This window comes from Alligator mississippiensis, chromosome 7, assembly GCF_030867095.1.
Source record: "Alligator mississippiensis isolate rAllMis1 chromosome 7, rAllMis1, whole genome shotgun sequence".
NCBI classification, from domain to species: domain Eukaryota; kingdom Metazoa; phylum Chordata; order Crocodylia; family Alligatoridae; genus Alligator; species Alligator mississippiensis.
In genome coordinates this window covers 19,731,610-19,751,038 of record NC_081830.1, presented here as the reverse complement: position 1 = coordinate 19,751,038, position 19,429 = coordinate 19,731,610, and the positions used below count along the sequence as shown (strand labels likewise).

General features: G+C 49.7%; 2 protein-coding genes and 1 non-coding gene across 3 annotated transcripts; 1 reads left to right on the top strand and 2 right to left on the bottom strand.

Annotated features, from left to right (window-relative positions):
* Positions 1-4,348: 4,348 nt before the first annotated feature.
* On the bottom strand, positions 4,349-4,445 carry LOC132251955 (small nucleolar RNA U13). The gene has a single exon (XR_009463700.1). It is a non-coding gene; the product is annotated as a small nucleolar RNA U13 (small nucleolar RNA).
* A 300-nt stretch (positions 4,446-4,745) lies between these two features.
* Positions 4,746-13,357, top strand: TTI2 (TELO2 interacting protein 2). Its single transcript, XM_006265503.4, has 8 exons — positions 4,746-5,786; positions 6,487-6,673; positions 7,531-7,623; positions 7,953-8,140; positions 8,279-8,422; positions 9,108-9,270; positions 9,667-9,783; positions 12,831-13,357. Exons 1-7 carry the CDS (start codon positions 5,110-5,112, stop codon positions 9,745-9,747), a joined length of 1,533 nt encoding a protein of 510 aa, XP_006265565.2. The 5' UTR covers positions 4,746-5,109; the 3' UTR covers positions 9,748-9,783; positions 12,831-13,357.
* On the bottom strand, positions 9,776-15,947 carry MAK16 (MAK16 homolog). The gene is made up of 10 exons (XM_014603443.3): positions 15,847-15,947; positions 14,721-14,770; positions 14,049-14,158; positions 13,416-13,480; positions 13,086-13,237; positions 12,790-12,844; positions 12,616-12,690; positions 11,616-11,729; positions 10,870-10,926; positions 9,776-10,441 (listed from the first exon to the last, which is right to left on the bottom strand). The coding sequence occupies exons 1-10, from the start codon at positions 15,859-15,861 to the stop codon at positions 10,238-10,240; spliced, it is 897 nt and encodes a 298-aa protein (XP_014458929.1). The 5' UTR covers positions 15,862-15,947; the 3' UTR covers positions 9,776-10,237.
* Between the last annotated feature and the right edge of the window lie 3,482 nt (positions 15,948-19,429).

Sequence of the window (19,429 nt, the reverse complement as noted above, 5' to 3'; positions counted from 1 at the left end):
CTTGGGGTCTGCATGTAAGATGCCGGCCATGGATTTGGGAGCCCCAGGCTGAAGAGTCTGGGAGGCAGGATACTTGCATCACACAGGCTTGAACAACCAAGCTCAATAGCATTCAGAACTGATTTGGCCCCAGACCCCAAATTTCAACAGCAAGAGAAAAAAAAAAACAACCCAAACTGGTTAAAAGATACCAGTCTGACAGGATATGGGACATCTGACTTTGCAAATGAAGGCGCCGTGGATGCGATGTGGACACTTGCTTCCTGCCACACCAGAAGGCTCTTTTTTGAGTTTTGCAGTTTGTCAGTTGCTGTGTGTCATCACGCACAAATAGAGACTCAAACAAAGAGAATGGAAAGGCCCCGTGAGTGTACTTTGATCGGGTACCGATCGTTACTTTGCACACAAACCTGTGTGCTAAGCCACTTGATGAAACGTGTCTTTAGGTCAGCGTGCCTCGGAGCTTCTGGGACCCTTTCGTGCAGGGTAATGAGATGAGGGGTTAGCAGCTGCTGGGATTGTTGCAGGATCCGAGTCACTATTCTCACCCTTCCTTAAATCAAACAAACCTTACCGTGCATTGTTTTCCCAGCTCTTCCAGTACTAGCTCTGGCTTTCATTTTTGTTGTGTGAGTGACAGATGAGAACAAGGGAGCTATGCAGGAGAGATGGGTTAGTCCTCTGAGCACAACACGTCCCCAGTGCTGTTCGCTGTATTTATGATCGCAATATTGCTGGCAAGGTTAGGAATGAAGTCATGCCTTCCTTGCTGCCATCTACTGGTTGTAACTGGGAACATTCCTATGTATTAAACATGCAATATATGGAAGAAGCCTGGTTAGCTCAGGAAATAAGTCTCTCTTGGGCTTTCTTAGTGGTTTGACACTGCTACATAAACATATCCAATAGAAACTGCAGGGGAAAACTGCAGAGACTCCCTATGCCTAAAGAAGAGTGATTGCACCCAAAAGCTTGCCAAGAACTTTCTCCCAACAACTCAGCTGGTCTAAAAAAAGAGATCACATCTACTCAAAGCAACTTGCCTGCCTATGTCCTTAGACTAACACAACCAACAACCCAGAGGAAAACTGCAGCATTCAACCCATGTAACTCGGGGGGGGGGGGGAAATCACCGAATTTAGCTACTGTCAAGAATGGTAAGTATTTTCTTCCTTTTACAGAAGTGAAAACTTGAGCGCAGAAAGGGAAAATGCCCTGCCCTATCACCCTTTGAAGAACCTACGTGGGCCAGAAACAAAAATCTTCAAATCGAGTCGCGGCAAAATTTTCCAAAGTGCATACGTGGTCTAGAAGTCTGAGTCCGAGTCTCTTACATGCTTAATACAACGGTGATCGTCCAATTTGGCATCTTTGAAAATGTTTCCCTTGGTCTGGCAGGGTAAACAAAGAGTTTGTAGTCAGGACTCCTGAGCTCTGCTAGTGGCCTGTATGGTTTGACCTAGTCATTTTTCCTGATCTGCAAAGAGGTCTCTGTGGAGACCCTTGAGAAGTGCTTGGAAAGGAATAAGCAGAGTCTGTGCTTATTATTCATAGATTCATAGAGAATAAGGGTGGGAAGGGACCTCAGGAGGTCACATCTAGTCCAACCCCCTGCTCAAAGCAGGACCAGACCCAACGGGCGTGTCCACACATGCAAGCACGTGTACTTACAGCAGCTCAAATAGAAGCAGTGCAAATTTGAGCCGGGGCTCTCTGCCTCAGCGCACGTGCTCGGACATGCACTTTGTTGTGGAACAAGTTGTGCCACTTGGGGCAAAATAACCCTGCCTGGCTCCTCCCAGATCTGCATCCATGGGGAGCTAGAGGCTGGGGCCAGCACCTGTGCTGTCCCCTGCAGTATGAAAACCTGCCCTGTCCTGGCCCCACCCATACAAAAAGCTGCCCTGGCAAGCAGCTTAGGGCTACTTGCTCTCAGGGGCTTCTGGGGCCCAGCCAATTGGTACCTGGGGACACTACCCCTTGTGCCAGCTGGACTGCTGCAGCAGCATCCTATATCCATTTTTAAAAATACCCCAAAATCCATGGTCTTCCACAGTTAAAACAAAAAACTACTCTACACAAACACACATGCACACACATCTATAGAGAGACAGAGAGACAGTGATCAGTTGGGCAATGCTTTATTAGTATATTTGCAATGTTACAGCAACGCGGAAGCCTACCAGTGTCTCTATCATCATGAAAAAACTAAATTCTAAATACCTATACGTATTGATGTGTGCTTTTGGTTTTCTTCACACGTGATGGGTGTGTGATGGGGGATGCGGTGTTTGCAGGAAGCGGGTGAGAAGGGGTGGGTGTGTGTGGAAGGATGTGGGTAGGTGTGGGGTGATAGCTGGGGGGACTGTGGGTGTGGGGGACCTTGTGGGGGGACTGCTCAGGAGGGGTGCGTCCCTGCTGGTCCCAGATCGTGCCTTGCACCACTCTATTGCAGAGTGTTTTTTTTAGACCCCTGCATATCCAGGGGTCTAATTTTCTCCCTGCACTGTAAACTTACAGCACGGGGAACATTTTTTCGTTCCCACACGTGCCTCTTGCCCTGCCTCAAAGGGGTTTGAGGCAGGGCAAGAGATACGTGCACGCTCGTCTGGATGCGCCCAACTAGATCATCCCAGCCAGGGCTTTGTCTAGCCAGGTCTTAATCATGTCCAAGGATGGAGATGCTACCACCTCTCTGGGTAACCTGTTCCAGTGCTTTACTACGTTCTGCAGTCTGTTATCTAGTTGCTACTTGAGAAAGAGCAGTAAGAAAATGGGTCAGAGCCTTGATCCCAGTGCTACCTTTTGGTGCTAGAGCAGGTTTACCAAAAGGGGTGGGAGGAGGATAGGACCAAAAGCATTCGAACACAGCGTGGTGTCACAGACTCCTCCATTGCATCATCAGCCCCTGTATGATCCTCACACTGCATTGAACACAGCATGACATCACAAACCCCTTTATTATGCCACAGACCCCTGTATCGTTCTCACACCACATTTGGACACAGCGTGACATCACAGACCCCTCTATTACATCATTAAGCTCTGTATCATTCTCAATTCTAAACAAGGGTTTAGATCCTCAATTCTAAATACAGGGGGTTATGATGCAACTCTATTACATCATAAACCCCTGTATCATTCCTCTAGACCAATACGGCTATAACTTGGATACCTGACACCTGGACGATATTGAATTTTAGCCAATTTTTTAAATGAAATCTTCATGTTTTCACAAGCAGGAATCAACTGTGACCACCTGGAACCTGAGATCCTGCCTTTGTTTCAAGGTAATTTGCATCATGACAGATCCTCAGAGGAGGTGAGAGGCTCCAGACCAGCTACAAACGGACTGCCCGGAGGAGTTTTCCATCTCTTGACTCCTCTGTGAAATCCTATGAAATATGAACTTTCATTTCTACCCAGGGGAACTTTTACAATCTTTTCTCCACTCCCTGCTGAAGGGTGTTTGTGTCTGAAAGCTTGCAATTAAAGAATGTTTTTTGCAAAAATCCAGTTGGTCTAATAAAAATGTCATCTCTACTACAAGTCCTGATTGCCTTTTCCTCTAGACCAATATGGCTGCAACCTGGATACTTTATCATTCTCACACATTTGAAAACAGCGTGACATCACAGTCCCTTCTATTACACCATAAAGCCCTGTATCGTTCTCACACCACATTTGAACAGTATGACATTGCAGACCCCTCCATTACATCATAAACCCTGCATTTTTCTCACACCGCATTTGAATGCAGTGTGACATCACAGATCGTTCTATTACATCATAAATCCCACATTGAACACAGCATGACAGCAGAGACCCCTCCATTACATCATAACCCCCTGTATCATTCTCAGGGGTGTGCTTGGTAGCCGTGTTGGTCTGAGACAGTGTGACATCACAGACCTTTCCATTACATCATAAATTCCTGTATTCTCACACCACATTGAACTCAGCATGGCATCGCAAACCCTTTATTACCTCATAACCTCCAGTACCTTTCTAATACCACATTTGAACACAGTGTAACATCACAGAGCCCTCTATTACATCATAAATCCCTGTATCATTCTCACATCTGAACACAGCGTGACATCACAAACCCCTTTATTACTTTCTAATCTACTATCCTTCTCATACCACATTTGAACACAGGGTGACATCACAGTCCCTTCTATTACATCATAAACCCCTGCATTATTCTCAGATTTGTACACAGCGTGACTTCACAAACCCATTTATTGTAACATACATCAGCCCCTTCCCTCTCGCTTCCCAACATTGTACTCCTAGAACCGTGACGCCAAAGATAAGGACAACGACGCCAAGAACCCCAGGTTCAGGTCAGATGGGTAATGTGCCCCGTCGTAACAAGAGGACGGCACATATCACGCAGGCGCGTGCCAAGCCCATTCATCACATTTCTGAACCTGAAGGATCGCGGTGTTTTTCCTTCACTATAGGAGACAGTCCAGGCCTGCAATTTGCAAGTTAGGGTGACTTTATGATAGCGGCATTTCCCCCATGCTCTCAATACGTCTCTTCATATTTTTCCAGCCCAGCGATAGGCAGCCGCTTCTGCTCGGTTCCGACCCTAACTTTGCCTCTAATCCTCCCCCGGACCCTCTAAGCGACGGACAGAGCCGGGGGCTCATTACGTATGCTAATATTATTCATCGTCCACCCCGCCTCTCCGCGGCTCGGCGCGGCGCGGCGCTCGCGCTCTGCTTTACGGCAGGGTTTGCGACTGTGCGGGAAAGTGAGGGGACCACGTGCGTGCCAGCTGCTGCGGGTGGCCGGCTGGAAGCTGGTGCCACCCCGCGGTGGGGCTGAACACCGCCCCCCGGGGGGATCGCATGGGGTCCCAGCTCCTGTCCTGCTGCAGGGGGTTGCTTCTGTGCCAGCCCCACAGGAGGGGAGCCAGGACCCTGCCCTGTAAGGGGACCAGGGGCTGACCCCAGCCCAGGGGCAGGGCTGGCTTGTGGGGGCACAGGAGGGATTGGGGTCCCCTCATTGCCCTGGTGCTGCAGGCTCCCTGGGAGCTCTGGGCCCACAGCTGTGACAGGCCTGGGGCTGGGGGGCAGCCACTCTGCCTTCAGGGCGATGGAGCTCAGCAGCCTGCTGGCATCCCTGAAGCTGGAGAGCCAGCAAGAGCCGGGAGATCCCGGGCAGCCCGGTTCCTCCATCCCGCCAGCACCACAGGTTTTGTCCCAACTCCTGCTGCTGCTCTCAGGCGGGGGAGCCTGCAGCAGCACCAAGGCTGGGATGCTCAGGGACTTGAGCACGCTCTTCCAGGCGGCAGACTGCCAGTGGCTCTTTGGAGGCGCCCTCCCACCCCCCAGCCTCAAAGTGCTGGGGGACGTGGTGAGGGCGCTGAGCTGCTATGCAGCACTGCCAAAGCTGGAGCAGGATGCCGGGGACCTCCCCGGCCACAATGCCTGTTACACCGCGGTGGCTGAGCGAGTGGCTGATGTTGGCTTGGTGTTGCTCAGCCTCGTTGCAAAAGTGGAAGCTGCCAAGGGCTTGGCATTGCTGGGTCCCACGGTGGTGGATCCAGTTCTGCGTGACGTGGCAGGGCCCATCTACGTCTTTGCTGCAACACATTGTATGAAGAGGCCGTGGACCAGCCCAAGGTCTCAGTCAGTGGCACAGGAGCTGCTGGCCTCGTTGGTTCGGGCTGCAGGTTGCGGGTCAGTGGCTGAGTTCCTCCAGGGAACGAATGAAGATGAGGCGGGGAGGTTTGCTGCGGTGATGGGGCTCCTGAAACCACAGCTGACCAAGTGAGTAGGATCACAGGGACCGGATGGCAGTCCTGAGGGGTTGCTGGGGGCATTGCAGGGACATACAGGGTGCTGCGGGACCTTAGTCGAGTTCAAAGTCTCTTGAAGCACAGGTGCTTTCAGCAATAAGCTGTATTCCAAGGGCAGGGCAGGGAGCGGGGGTCACTGGGAGCATCCAGATTAGAGAGAATCAGTTTCGGGCAAATACCGGATTTCCCCTAGGAAATATGGATTGGCTCCCTAGTGCAAACTGCTGGCTGCCTCTCTGGCCTGGTTTGGCAGGTGTTAAACACGTGAATAGTGTGCATGTCTGGGGCTGCAGTTCCCTTTGCAATCAGTGGAATATTTGCCACTGACTAAAGCATCCGTTTGCAGGAAACTAGGCCACAGCTACCTCAGACCCTCCCCCTCACCCCCGATTAAATTCCTCAAAATCATTGGTGGCTTGTCAGAAAAAAGAAGTGTTAGTATGAGGTTTACTTGGTGTCTCCTCTCTGTTCTCTTCTTGGAGACCTTTTCATCATTTTCTTGTTGGCTGAAGTGTGAGGGGCTCTGAAAAGAGCTGGAGCTATTTGTATTAACTAGGGAAATGGTTTGATTTAACTGGCTAAGAGGCCAGTCCCGGCTTATGGGCTGAATCATGGTTGATATGAGAGCTGCTGCAAAACACTCACGGTGATTGCTTTTCCCATGTTTCCAGAGAGACATGGAGATGCAACCCCGCCACAAAGCACGTATTCTCCCAGACGCTGCGTCAGGTCACCCGGCCATGGCTGAGCCGTTACCTGGAAAGTGTTCTCCCCCCATCATTGCTGATCTCTGATGATTACCGGGAGGAGAATAAAATCCTGGGTGTGCTCTGCCTGCACCACATCATCCTCAATGTGGTAAGGAAGGATCAGTGCCCAGCAGAGGAGAAACCAGGCTGCTGTTGGGGAACGTGGGGAAATTGGTCAGAGCTGAAAATTGTGGGTGGGTCAGGCCTCCTGATGCCTATTCCTGGCTCTACTATTAAGCTCTGGGATGACATGAGAGATGGCACACCATGTCCTCATTTCATCGTGCTGCAGTGCTCACACTGCAGTAATTATGGCAGCCAGGAACTATCCATATCCATCTGTGTATGAATCATAAGAAACCTGGGTGTCCATCAGGGATATTTATAAGTTGCCAGGCAAATCTCCAGCTGGTATCAGTTGTGTTCCCCATTGCCTGTGCTAGGTTTTGTGGGGTTCTCAGATTTTATGTTGGTTAACCTGGGGCTTTTCATGTGCTGCTGTCCATTCTCATGTGTTTTAAGCAGGAGCTAGAGCTCAAGTTTACTAATGGTAGTAATCCTTTTCTTTTCACTGGCATATTTCAAAGGACTTTGCAGATATATATTTCCCCTCTTACACCCCTGCTGAGCCAGTGAATGTTTTCCCAGTTATAAAAAGATTAAAAACAAAAGGCCTCGGTAATCCAGCAACTTGAGTGAGACCACTCAGTGAGTCAGTGGAAAGCATCGTTATCGTGGGCCCTAGGTCCCTCTAATCACCAGCTGTCTTGCTAACTTTGTCCCTCCAAGGTTCGTTTCCATAACCCAGCTTTGTAAAACCCAAATCTGCAGTTGCCATCTCCCTGTGCTCTGGAGCATGGCTGAGCAAGGAGGCTGTTCTCTTTCTGACGTGGCTGTAGGGATCAGCTTTGTGTGGATCTGCTGAAAGTGGTGCATGGGAATACATGCTTTTTTCCTCTGTTGCAGCCAGCTGCTGAATTGTGCCAGTTTAACAGAGCTCAGGTTGTGTACCATGCTCTGTACAACCACCTCTACTCCCGGGAAGCCCAGCTCATCCAGGTAAGCTGCTGGAATTGAATCTAAATCTTCATTGACTAAAATGGCAGCAGGACTGGCTGGCTCAGAGCATTGGGAATGGGCTCTGAAACTCCACTTAGACAACCATTTCTAATCTCACTTCAGGTTATTATTAAGGGTTGCAAAGTGAAATGAGTTGGATTGTGGCTAGTTCTCAAGGGTAATGTTCCTTCCTGATCTGCCTGCTGGCAGTTTCAGGTGAGAGCCCAGGAAGGGCAGGGCCATGAAGGGAACATCATGCCTTCCCCTGGTGCACAGATAGTGTAGAATACCAGAGCTGCAGCATACTGACTTCCTCCTCCTTGTATCAGGTGGTGCTGCTCTGCTTGCTGGACTTGCTGCCTGTACTAGAGAAATCTCCCCAGCAGCTGTCCAAGGAGACTAGGCCAGCTACACCTTCCGATGAGGTGCTGCAGCTGGTTCTGACCCACATGGAGGCGGAGCACCGGCTTGTACTGCGGAGAGCGTATGCCCACACCTTGCCTGCCTTTGTGGAGAGGTGAGAGCCAGCACCTTGCCTCTCCAGTGGCTTGTTGTGTGCCAGGGCAAGGAAGGGGTGCATGCACAGCCACCTCCTGCACAGACTCCCATCTCCAGGGTCCATTCCCTCCAAATTCCTGCTGCTTTGTCTTGGCAGACATGGCATCCTGATAGCACGTCATCTGAAGAGGCTGGAGCGGGTGATTGTGGCATACCTGGAGATCTGCGATGGGCCAGAGGAGGAAGCCAGACTGGGGATATTGGAGACACTGAAATGCACCATACAGCATGCCTGGCCAAGGTATCTTTAAGAAACAGTAGATGGAGGCAGCAAAAGGAGACTGCCTCCACCCTCCAATCAAGGGCAAACCCTGGTGCTAGTGAGGGATGGATCACCAAGCATGGTGCATAACTTGTACTTCCCCTCAGAGCTGTGAGATCACTAACAGATGTGCTCCCTAGCTGAGAAACATGTAGCCCAAGAGCTAGGTGAGGTCTTGGCCTGGTTCTTGTCTGCAGATCCTGTGATGAGTGGAGTGGCACTTCTGGTCCCTTGTATGCAGCTCTTAGCAAGGGCTACAAGCTCCCTCTGGCGGTTGTATTCAAACAAGCAGCTTCCTGTTGCCACTCTGTTATCAGCCGTAGGTTTGCCTGCTTTTGAGTAAAGTTCTCAAATCTTGTTAAATGTGTAAGAGGAAAACACTCTGCAGCTGTCCTGGAGAGCAGCTCCTGCCCAGGGCACACATGGCAGGTGCTGTTCTAAGCTCCCTTCACTGCTTTTCAGATGGCTTTTTCTCATGCCTTCTGCCCTCAATGTATTGTTTAACCCCCACTGGAGACTAATGCTTTGCCTGAAGTCAGTGGCTGAGGTATAGGTGACTGGGAGGCAGGCACTGCCTTGCCTTTGGTTGTTGCTGGCCAGCGGTGAGGCCAGGCTTGCACCAAGGCTGTGCAGAGTGAAGAGCACATGCTGTTTTCCACTGCAGGATGCTGTGCAGGCTCAGCGTGCTCCTCAAAGCCCTGCTCAGAGTGATGTGGGATGTACAGACTGACACAAGCCTGACACCTGAGACAGTGAAAACAGCCCTGCTCCAGGGTGCCACTGACTGCCTTATCCTGCTGGATCGTTGCTCAGAGGGGCAAGTCAAGGTGAGCGAGCGGGGACAGAGGCTCTAGCTAAGCTCCACTGACTCTTCTTGCCCCAATTTCTTACAAGGGAAAGTCAAATTGCTTGTAGCTACTAGAACAGACAGGGCTGTGGGCAGGGACTTTTTTTTTTTTTTTGCTTGCCTTCCTAGGATAGTAGGTAGGTAGGGTTGATAGCTAAACAGCCTGACCATATGATTGTCAAGCTTTCTGAGAGCCTAGACATGCAGTCTGCCAGTCCCTATGGAATGCTCCTGTCCAACTCCACAGCATGGAGGACTTGGAGACCTTTGGAAGCACAGGGAGGCTGGTTCTCATCCCTATGGTAACACCTGAGCCACATCCTCAGCATCAGAAGGAGCCTCTGGCAGTGACTGCTGCTTGTGCTTTCCTGTTTAGATCCTGCTGGATGGCATCTACCACAGCTGTGAGGACAACACCATGCGAGAGTGCATTAGGAGGGTGCAGGAAGACACCTGAAACAGCAGCTGCTCACCAGAGCCTGATATTTATACAGTAAAATATTTTTTATTTAAAATAATTGTGTGCTTTGGCAGATAAGAACCCCCCCCCCCCCCCCCCGAAGCAGGGTTTGTGCGTCCGACAGGAATACACTGTACAGTCCAGCCTTCGATTGGAATTGAAGAGGGAGCACTGGCCTCTTTTTAGTACGCAGTAACTCTTTTAAAGATCAGGCCACTTACATCTGAACACACTTAGGCCATGTCAAGATCCCCTCCATTTACAACTTTCACTCCCTTTCCTTCCTCTTCAGTAGCCACAGTTCTTTCTTGCTGGCTTTTGTCAAGGGCTATCAACAATCTTTTGTTTGTTTAAATAATAATTTTTAAAAAATCCTTGAACTAGATGTATTAGGAAGTATTCCACCCCCAGAGGTCCTTGAAAAGTGATGGATTCCAAGTCCAATTGTCCAACCCCAAACTCCAGTCTAAACCCGGCCAGGCAGGAGTCAGGTAGCTTTTGATTTGGAGGCAGGTTCTGTCTCTCGTTCATACTCTATTTCAACATAAGCTCGTTTTCTCCTGGTGGGGCCTTTCAGCGGGGTTTTGCCCTTGGATTTGGTGTGGCGGGCCTTTTCCTCCGTTTCCGTCTCTTCCTCTTCGCTGGAGGATTTATCATCCTCTTCGCTGCTTGTTGCCAGTTTATCCATGTCCTGGGCAGGTGGGGAAAGAGCTTGTTAATACTCATTGCAGAGTGGACCTAAACCCGCACTCCCTACAGAACTGTACATATTACTCTGATCTGATGTTTCCTAGCTCCCTTTTCTCTAACCTTTGGTGGCTTTGGGGCACTGGTGGGGACAAAGTACAGTGTGATCATATTATTAAACATGAATCCAGCTGCTCTGTTACTAATCCCAGCAACAAACCTTTGAAGCGGAAAGACAAAATAGTCAGTTGTAGGACGACTGCATGTCAAGAGGATTGGAGTCTAACTTGCACTCATTTGACATTCTGTTATTGTAAACTTTCAAATTTAAAGCTTCAGCTTCTAGTAGTTTCTAACGAACCTTTACAAGGATGTTGCTTTTCTCACGTGTGATACATAGTGGGATCTGCCCTAGCCCAGTGCTTTACATACCTCGAAGTCACTGAGGTCACTCTCATCTACTTCCACAAACTCCCTCTTGTCTGCATCCTGTAAAACAGCAGGTCAGAAACTGAGTGTACCACAAAAAGGCTCTAGGACATCATTGCTTAAGGGCTCAGGCCCAGCAATGGATAGGCCTGGATTGATCTTTATAGAAGAGCTCATGGCACTGTGGCTCATTTGCTACATAGAGAGACTACGAACAACAAACTAACAGCCATGCACCCGTAGCAATTAGCAATATATTCACCTCAAGCCTTTGCTAGGCAGCAAGTTACGTTCAGTCTTCAGCAGTGACATGCATTGTGTCACCTTCTGCAAAAGTGGCCAGTAGCTCTCGACCTGACTTGGTGGGCCTAAATCTTGCAGGTACTGATGTCCAAAATCATTTAGAAGTTTGAAAATTAGTAGGCAACCAGACCTCTGCAACAATGGATTCTGCAGAGGGCTCTGGGTCTGCCCTACAAACCAAATTATGAATCCAACTGTGATTTACTGCATAGCCCTCTAACAAAAAAAGCGAGGAAGGCTGAAAAGGGAATGGAGACACGGAGGAATAAATAATAGCTTGCAGTTGCCCACTCATGCACCCCTCTTCCGGAGAATTCACACTCCTCACATTACCATGCCAAGACGGGTTAATATTCAGATCCCACGCACAGATGTATATCGTGGATCCAACACCACACTGGGTGAATTTTAATCATCCTGCCTTGAACTATTTTTCAAAGCATTACCTCATCTTCCTCCTCCTCTTCCTTCTCCACATCTGAGTCTGTCTCACTCTCTGCATCCTGCTGCTCCAGAGCCTTGTCGAAAGCATGAATGGGGAAGTTGTAGATATCCCCATACTGGAAGGAAAAAAAAAAACAAAAACACAAATACCTGCTTTACCAGGTAAGTAGCCATGATCTATTTACAAATACCTGCTTTGCCAGGAAGGTAACCATGATCATCAGATGTCTGAGAACTGCGAACAGGTGCTATTGGTAATGCCCCTCTGAGGCTTAGGTCAAAAAGGAGGAGCTGGGCAGGAGCTGTCTATACCAGATAGTGGAAAAATAAGTTGTGTTGTACAACAACCTGATCTGTGCCTGGTCTGGAGTTTGGGAGTGATCTCAGGATGAGCTCAGGAGCCTGAGCTTCCTTCTTTGCTCAGAAGTAGAAAGCTGAGCAGAAGGACAGATTAAATTCAGGAGGTTTTAGTGCCTTCCCAAAGGAACTTTTTGATCAGTTCTAGCTCAAGGGCATATTCCTTGCTCTTCTGGCACTGCTGCAGGTGTTGAGTGGACCCTCCCAAAACGACGGCTATGGGGAAGCAAAGGGTTGGACTGCAGCTGGCAGGAGAGTCTGCTCAGCTTATTCACCAAGGCAGCTCTCCTGCATGTTTCTGTACCACACCATTACCTGCAGTCTGGGATTCTTCAAAGCTCTGCTATAAATGCAGCTAGAAATGTACATGAAGCTGAGCAGAGGTACTAAGCAGTAGTTCTGGTCTCATGAATATCACAGATTTCCTCATCCCAGCTGCATTCCCAAGGTGAGCAGCATGACTATATAAACAGCCCCTTCTTAATTCCCCCAACCTGAATGCACCTGCTACCCTAAGCAAACTCCTGCTAGCAAGGACAGCGGTGGGAGAACGGGCTGGGATCAGGGCAGCTTCGTGCACTCTTAGAAGGAGCACAAGATGGACGTGCCTCTGTGCTAGAAGACAAAGATGGCAGCAAGCCTTACTGTTTCCTGCTTCAGTCGTTCCAGTAATTCCTTCTCAATGGCATTATCCAGCTGGGCAGCAATCAGGGCTTTTTCCTAGAACCAGGGGAAAGAGAAGCTGGAGTCCATTCATTTCCAAAGGCACAGCGCAGAGGGGCCAGGGAATCGGGACACTACAGGCAGGGGTCACATTACCTCTCTCCTTTTCTCTCTCCTTTCAACCTTTTTGCTTAAAGGAACGAGCTTCCGCCTGTGAGAAAAGACAAAGAAGGGTACACTTGGTGAAACCGCAGCCTGCTGACCACTGGCGTACAACAGATGAGCAAGTGTTAACTCAGAGGCTGGACTTGGCTTGTTACAGGATGCTCCATGCTTCTTGCATGGTAAAAACTGGCCTCACAGAGGCATGTTATAACTCCTGCAGGGAAAGCAGGAAGGAGAGGGCATAGACTAAAAGTGGGGAGGAAAGAAAACGATATGCCCTCACTTACTGTCGCTTGAGTGTCAGCTTCCGGATGCGGATCAGGTACTGCGTGATCTTAGTGAAGCGCTGTTTGCATTTGTGCCGGATGAAGCGTGGCCAGTAGATGAGGTTCTCGTCTATCTCCTCTAAAGCTTTTTCGTAGTTTCTGCTCAGCCGGACCTGTCGGAGAGAGGGATAGCTGTCAGTATCCCGGCTTGAGAACCAGTCCCTGGGACAGTTTAAACAGGGAGCTGTTGGGTTCTTTTGTAAGAGTGGTTTATTATTAAAAGATGTCCCATATGCTAGTTGTATTAAGTCTTGATCTTGGTAGATTAATATAACCTTCCCTCTCACTCACCCGTTCCCAGAGCCGATTGGGGAAGGCTGCCCGCTCGATGGTCTTCATGTACAGGTAACATTGACCTAAAGGAACAATAAACGTGATCTCAGCTACACTGCAACCTGTAAGCCAGGTTTAGCACATCAAAGTCACTGCTGAAGCCCTCAGCTCTGGGACAGTTGCCTCTGGAGCAAGGCATATCAGTCTGAATGCAGGAAAGAGTTTGACATCAGCCTCTCATGGAGATCAGAAGGGCATGTGCTCCAAGGAGTAACTCAATTCCAGCCACCGAGCAGACCCATCTCCCAATACCCGCCCATCAGATCAAATGGCATCAGATCAACTTGACCACCTTCTTGGAGACCCCACTGGGTTCACAGGTGGATGATCTTTTCCCCACAAGGAGCATCACAGACTGCCCCATGGAAAGGCAGCCACTGCTGGGATGGAGTACAGCAGCTATCTAACATACAGCACTTCCCACATCTGGGAATAGCTGACTGGATCCTCTGACAACACGCGTGCATTCAAGCAGTGAGAAGCCTCAAAGGGACGTGCCAGGTGGGGGGAAAGGGAACAATGCTGTCTGTGATTAGAGTGAACAGGACCAGGACAGGTAGTAAGGCCCATGACAAAGCATGACGGTCTTACCCTTCTCTTCTTTGATGGTAGCATACTGGCTGTTTGCTAAAGGGCAGGATGACCGGTTGCACAGACCCGTCAAGTTATACTCATTGCGGCAAAAATTCTGGGTCTTTGTCCTAGAAGGAAGAGATTTTCTATGAGCCGCTAGCACTGAAGTATCTATTCACAGATCTCAGAGTTGTACAAATACAAGCACACTCAACTACACAACAGCCAAGGTGAGAATGAGGATCATCATCTCCACTTTACAGACAGGGAAACTGAGTCACAGAGGCACAAAGGGTTATACAGCAAGTCACGGGCAGACTTCTGACTTAGCCATGGCTTTTAGGATCTGTTGTAAGTAATTAATATCCATGTGCTATACTGAAACAAGCTTCCTTTCACCTAAGCATTACTGGGATGAGTCAAGGACCTATTTCCCACCAGTTCTGGATTCCCTGATGTTTGTCATTCCAAACTACTGCAAAACCATACCCTCAACCCCTCATTTGTGGAAGTGCTGCCTTCCTGAAGCAGCCTGACAGCTTAAGTTATTTCTGGGCACAAAACTAAAATGCTGGATAACAACCTATTCAGCTCAGAGAGCGTGTGTCCCCATGGCTAAGAAACTCATCCTTCCTGTAGCAACAAGGGCCTCATGTAGCAATTCGCAGAGCTGGACGCTAAAATACTCACTTGATTTTGTACGAGCAGAACTGCTTGTTTCCAAGAGTGTCCCAGACAACCTGCGAGAGGCAAAACTTGGTTATTGCATCCTGAAACATAACACATTGTGGTTCTGTAGCCACCAGCAAGATTATTTTGGGAGGCCTAGCTAATCAAATGCCACCTGAGCAAAAATGAGGCAGAGTCTGTGCTAACCATTTTGCAAATGATGCAACAAGGCCAGAACGAGGAGGAGCAGTGGTCTCACGCAAGGGAGGTTTAAGTTGGATATTAGGCAAAACTCTCTCACTAGGAGGGTGGTGAAGCACTAAAACGGGTTACCTAGAAAGGTGTTGGAGTCTCCATCCTTGGATGTGTTTCAATCCCGGCTCCACAAAGCTTTGGCTGGGATGATGCTTGGAGCAGGGGGTTGGACTACATGTGACCTCCTGAGGTCCCTTCCAACCCTTATTTTCGATGATACTTTGATTAAACCAAGGCACAGAAGAGATGTGCCAGGCAAGGAAATCACATCTTGAGACTGCTGCTTTGCACAGCCCCTACAGCAGGGGTCCTTTCAGAGGTGCGCACAGCTTTGCAACAGCCCCCTAGCAGCAGGGCAACTTGCTGAGCTATAAGCCAATGTGGCAAGCTGCTGCCAGCCCATGGCAATTAAAAGATGAGGTAAGAGCTGATGGGACAAATGCTTGCGATTAGCCCCCTGGTACCCTTTTGGACTCAAGCAGGCTCCCAGATCCAGGGCAGTGGCAGCAGCATAGACTCTGCAGCTCCCTGTGGAGGAAGACTAGAGGAATAGGTGCTGCCCCCCCAAGTCTCACAGCAGTCTCCCCTCCTCATCCAGGACCCTGCTCGCCTGGGGAGGGTGGCAGCATCCCCTCCTCCAGCAGGTGCAGGCTCCCCAGCAGCAGCACAGCATGGGGGTGGCACAGAGGCCCTGCAAACCCCACCAGCTCCATCCATGCACAGGCTGCTTCCATGGACCTCCCATCCCAGCGCCTTGCACGTGGGAGAGGGGCAGGGACCCAGCCGGACGCAGCCGAATCCACGCGAAAAGCCCGGCGCTGATTGGCCACGACGCAGCTGCCTGGCGGGAGCGGACGGAACCGAATCAACCCCCCGCGGGCTGGACACTCACCTCGTCCGAGTGCATCGCGCCCGCGTGTGTGCAGCGAGGAGGTCGGATCAGGAAGCCGCCATGCTAGAGGGAGGAGTGTGGGGCTCTCGCGAGAACAGTGGAAGGGGAGGGGCAGGGATAGGGCAAGAGATTTGTGCAAGGCGGGGGTGCAATCTCGCGGGGTGCGGGAGAGAAAAGTTGGGGTGGGGGGAGACAGCAGGGAAAGGAGCAGGGGGAGCTGCAGTTGTGTGCGTCGCTCCCCAGCCCCTCTGCTCCCTGGTGCCCAGCTTTCTGTCTCCCTGCAAAGTTTCAGGCTCTTTCCGAAGAGGTGGAGCAGCTCTGGCCGGCAGATAGCAGCAGGGAGCTGCACGCAGAGCTGTGCCCGCTTGGCCCCGGGTTAGAGAAGGAGCTCAGATGTGCTCCCATCCCGAGTGGAGGGTACAGCCCTGGCGAGTACTTTTCTAAAGGATTTCAACCACCAGAGAGCCCACTGACGGATGGGATTTTCCCAGAGTGGGTATGAGCTGTGCATGGGCAAACCCCAATGCAAACAGGTCCTTAAAAGTTGCTGCAAAACCCGAGCATCCCTCAGCCCTGGGTGGTTGCAGGGGGAGTCATCCTTTGCAGTTTAAGGGCTTGGATATTCAGGAGCAACTCCATGCAGGGTGGCCATCATAGAGGACAGTCTGGTTGTCCTCTATTGATATCAAACCGGAGGCCTTTATGTCCTCTATTTTTGTCCTAAAGAGGACATAAAGGCGTTGGGTTTCGCATCAATAGAGGGCAGAGTCGCAGAAAACCAGGGCATCCTCTCTGATGGCCACCCCAACTCCCCGCATGACCACTTCTATTCGTGGATAAGAAGTAGGATTTGCTTGGCAAATGGATTTATCTTTTAAGTCCAAACAAATCACGCTGCATCCACATGGGTATTCAGGGAAAAAAGCTACAGGGTTTTTAATTCCCCTCAGGCTAAAATAATTTTCAAGTGCAGACAGCCCCTGGATGATTACAGCTGGGAGGGGGGTTGTTGTGACTAGGGTCCAGTTCATGCCTCCACTAAATTCAAGGAATTTAGGAACAGCACAAGCCATCCGCAGACGGGCGAAAGGTGTTTGTGCCCAAAAACTTGCTAAGAAGAATTGTTCCAGCTATTTGAGTTGGTTTAATAAAAGATACGGGATTTACCCAAAGAACCTCGTCTGCCACTAAATTCAAAGGCGCTCCTCCGGCTCCCACGGCACGGGATGCAGCAATCTGCAGGCAGACGGGGCTGATGCCTTCAGAGCTCTCCTGAAAGCCCAAGACCTGAAACACTGTAGGTAAAAGAGGCTCAGACAATCATCCCATCTTTCGAACAAACAGGAGCCAGGCATCGAAGGCTGGTGTCCAGGATGGAAACATGCACCAGGCCCCTCCTCTGCTTGTTCAAGCTGCACAGATCCAGGTGGGCAGGAATATTTCAGTGCTTGGCATGTGATGGAGGCACAAGTAGGACTTGGGCTGGGTACTGTCCTCCTTGGAGACCAGCTCTCTGCAGTAGGGCTGCAGTCTGGACACGCTTGTACTTCTTGCTGGAGTCCTATTCCAGGGGTTTTTTTATTTTCCTTCAGTCCAGCTACTGCTCTGTCATTGTTGTGTTCCTTCAGCTGTGGCTCCCTTAGAGCCCACTTTCCTCCCCGCTGGCTAATAATAACTTGCTTTATCAGATGAAAGCAGCCGCTCTGTGCATGCAGCAGGGTGCTCAATGAAAAGCAGGAGGAAGTCTGGCTTTTTCAGGTCTGATGTCCACAGGCTGTTGTGGTCTAGATTAAAGCTGAGGGCTCAGCCAGTGTTATTCAGCCACTTTCAGTGATTCATGGAGTCAATTAGAGGAGGCCAAATAAAGGGATCGTAATATCTTATCAGCTAGGGGCTTGTTATTTAAACTGGCTGCTGTAATGGGATGAAGCTGAGTAGTGGAACATTTTGCATGAATGTTAGGGCAGTGTTTCCTCATGACAAGGCAGCTTCTAGACCATAAAATTATCTCCCGAAGAGAAATAGTGGCAGCCTCATTACATTGGACTGTTGGAAGTAGGTGGGACGAAGCCCCAGGGAACAGGAACAGAGTTGTGCTGGCCCCAGGGGAGGAAGATTTAGAGGGGCACCTTGGATTTCTGTGATTTGGTGAAATCCCTCCATTATCCTCTGCTTCGTTACTGACTGTCCCAAGAACGAAGAGGAGAATTAAGCTCTCTTTATCCAGGGCTTATTGAGGTGTCCAGAAAACTTCAACCTGAGGTTATAAGCACATCACAGAGCAGTGCAATGTGGCTATGAGACATGCAGTACCTTTTTAACAGAATAGACCAGACTGGTATGAATAGGAAACGGCTAGTTCCAGGTTTGAAGCAGAATTCTGAGTTAATTTGAAACTTCAAAGGAAAGGTAAGGAGGCAGGCTCAAATCGCACCGAAATGAGGTCAGGACGCCAGACAAATGCTTTTGCAAGGAATGTCAGGATTTTAATGACCTCAAGACACAGTTTTGCACATCAGCTGAAGAGCTCTCTCATGACCTTGTAGCACTCTGAAGGGATGTACTCCTCTTCTGCGCCATTAACCCCACTCCGCAGCATCTGGGTTTTCTATGCAGGTCCCCATCTGGGTGCTGGTAAAGCCCATCCTTTCTTAGCTTGTGTGATGTGACAGGATCACAGCAAAAGCAGATCTGGCCAGAGGCCATGGCTGTTCTGCTCAAATCAGAGTGCGTGAATGGAAAGAAGGAAATTGCAGCTGTCTCAGTGACAGACTGAAGAGACCGACTGATGCAATCAGCTCCTGATGCAGACTGATTCTTTTAATTCTGCCTCGGCAAACATACCACTGAAGCTGTGAGAAGAGTGTGCCTGCAGAGATCCTATTTGTTGCCCACCAAACCCCTCATCTCCCCTAGAGCATATTCCATCTCAGGAACAGCAGTAGAATCGGTGTCATGAACATGTATATTTGCTTTGCTTGTACTCTGTCTGTCTGTCTGTCTAACCAGCCATGGCAACCGGGTGCTCAGTTACCCTGTCTGTATAGAACGAACGCATTCAAGATGGTTTTGCCAACCCAATGGATGCAATCAGCTGTGTGGATAAAAAACTGAGCTCAGGCTGGCTGCAATTTTGGTCTTTACTCTGTCTAGCCTGAAAATGATTTAGCAAATGGCTGGTGGAGTTTGCAAACAGGAAGGACGTCTATTCCTTGATTTAATCCCAAGGATCTCTCTTTCCCTTTCTCCCAACCTTGCTGCATGTCCTCAAAGGAATCCGTGCCCATCTGGAATAGGGTCTTTTATTCTGTGCTGGGCTGGCAGGCTGCTTTTTGCAGCAACAACAAACATTTCACCCACATTTTCTCTCTCTCAACTTGGTTTAAGCTACAGAACAGTGGTTGGTGCCTCTACTGTGAGTGTACCCCATAAATGTGGGCATTTATGTTTCTATGATGTACAGTGCACTGCAGATTTATTAAGGTGATGATACCTTGAGGAGCAGGATTTGCAGCTGCTGTAAAGCCACTGTCACCCAGTGGGGATGTTATCATTGTTCTCTTTTTCTTTCATTTTGAAGGGC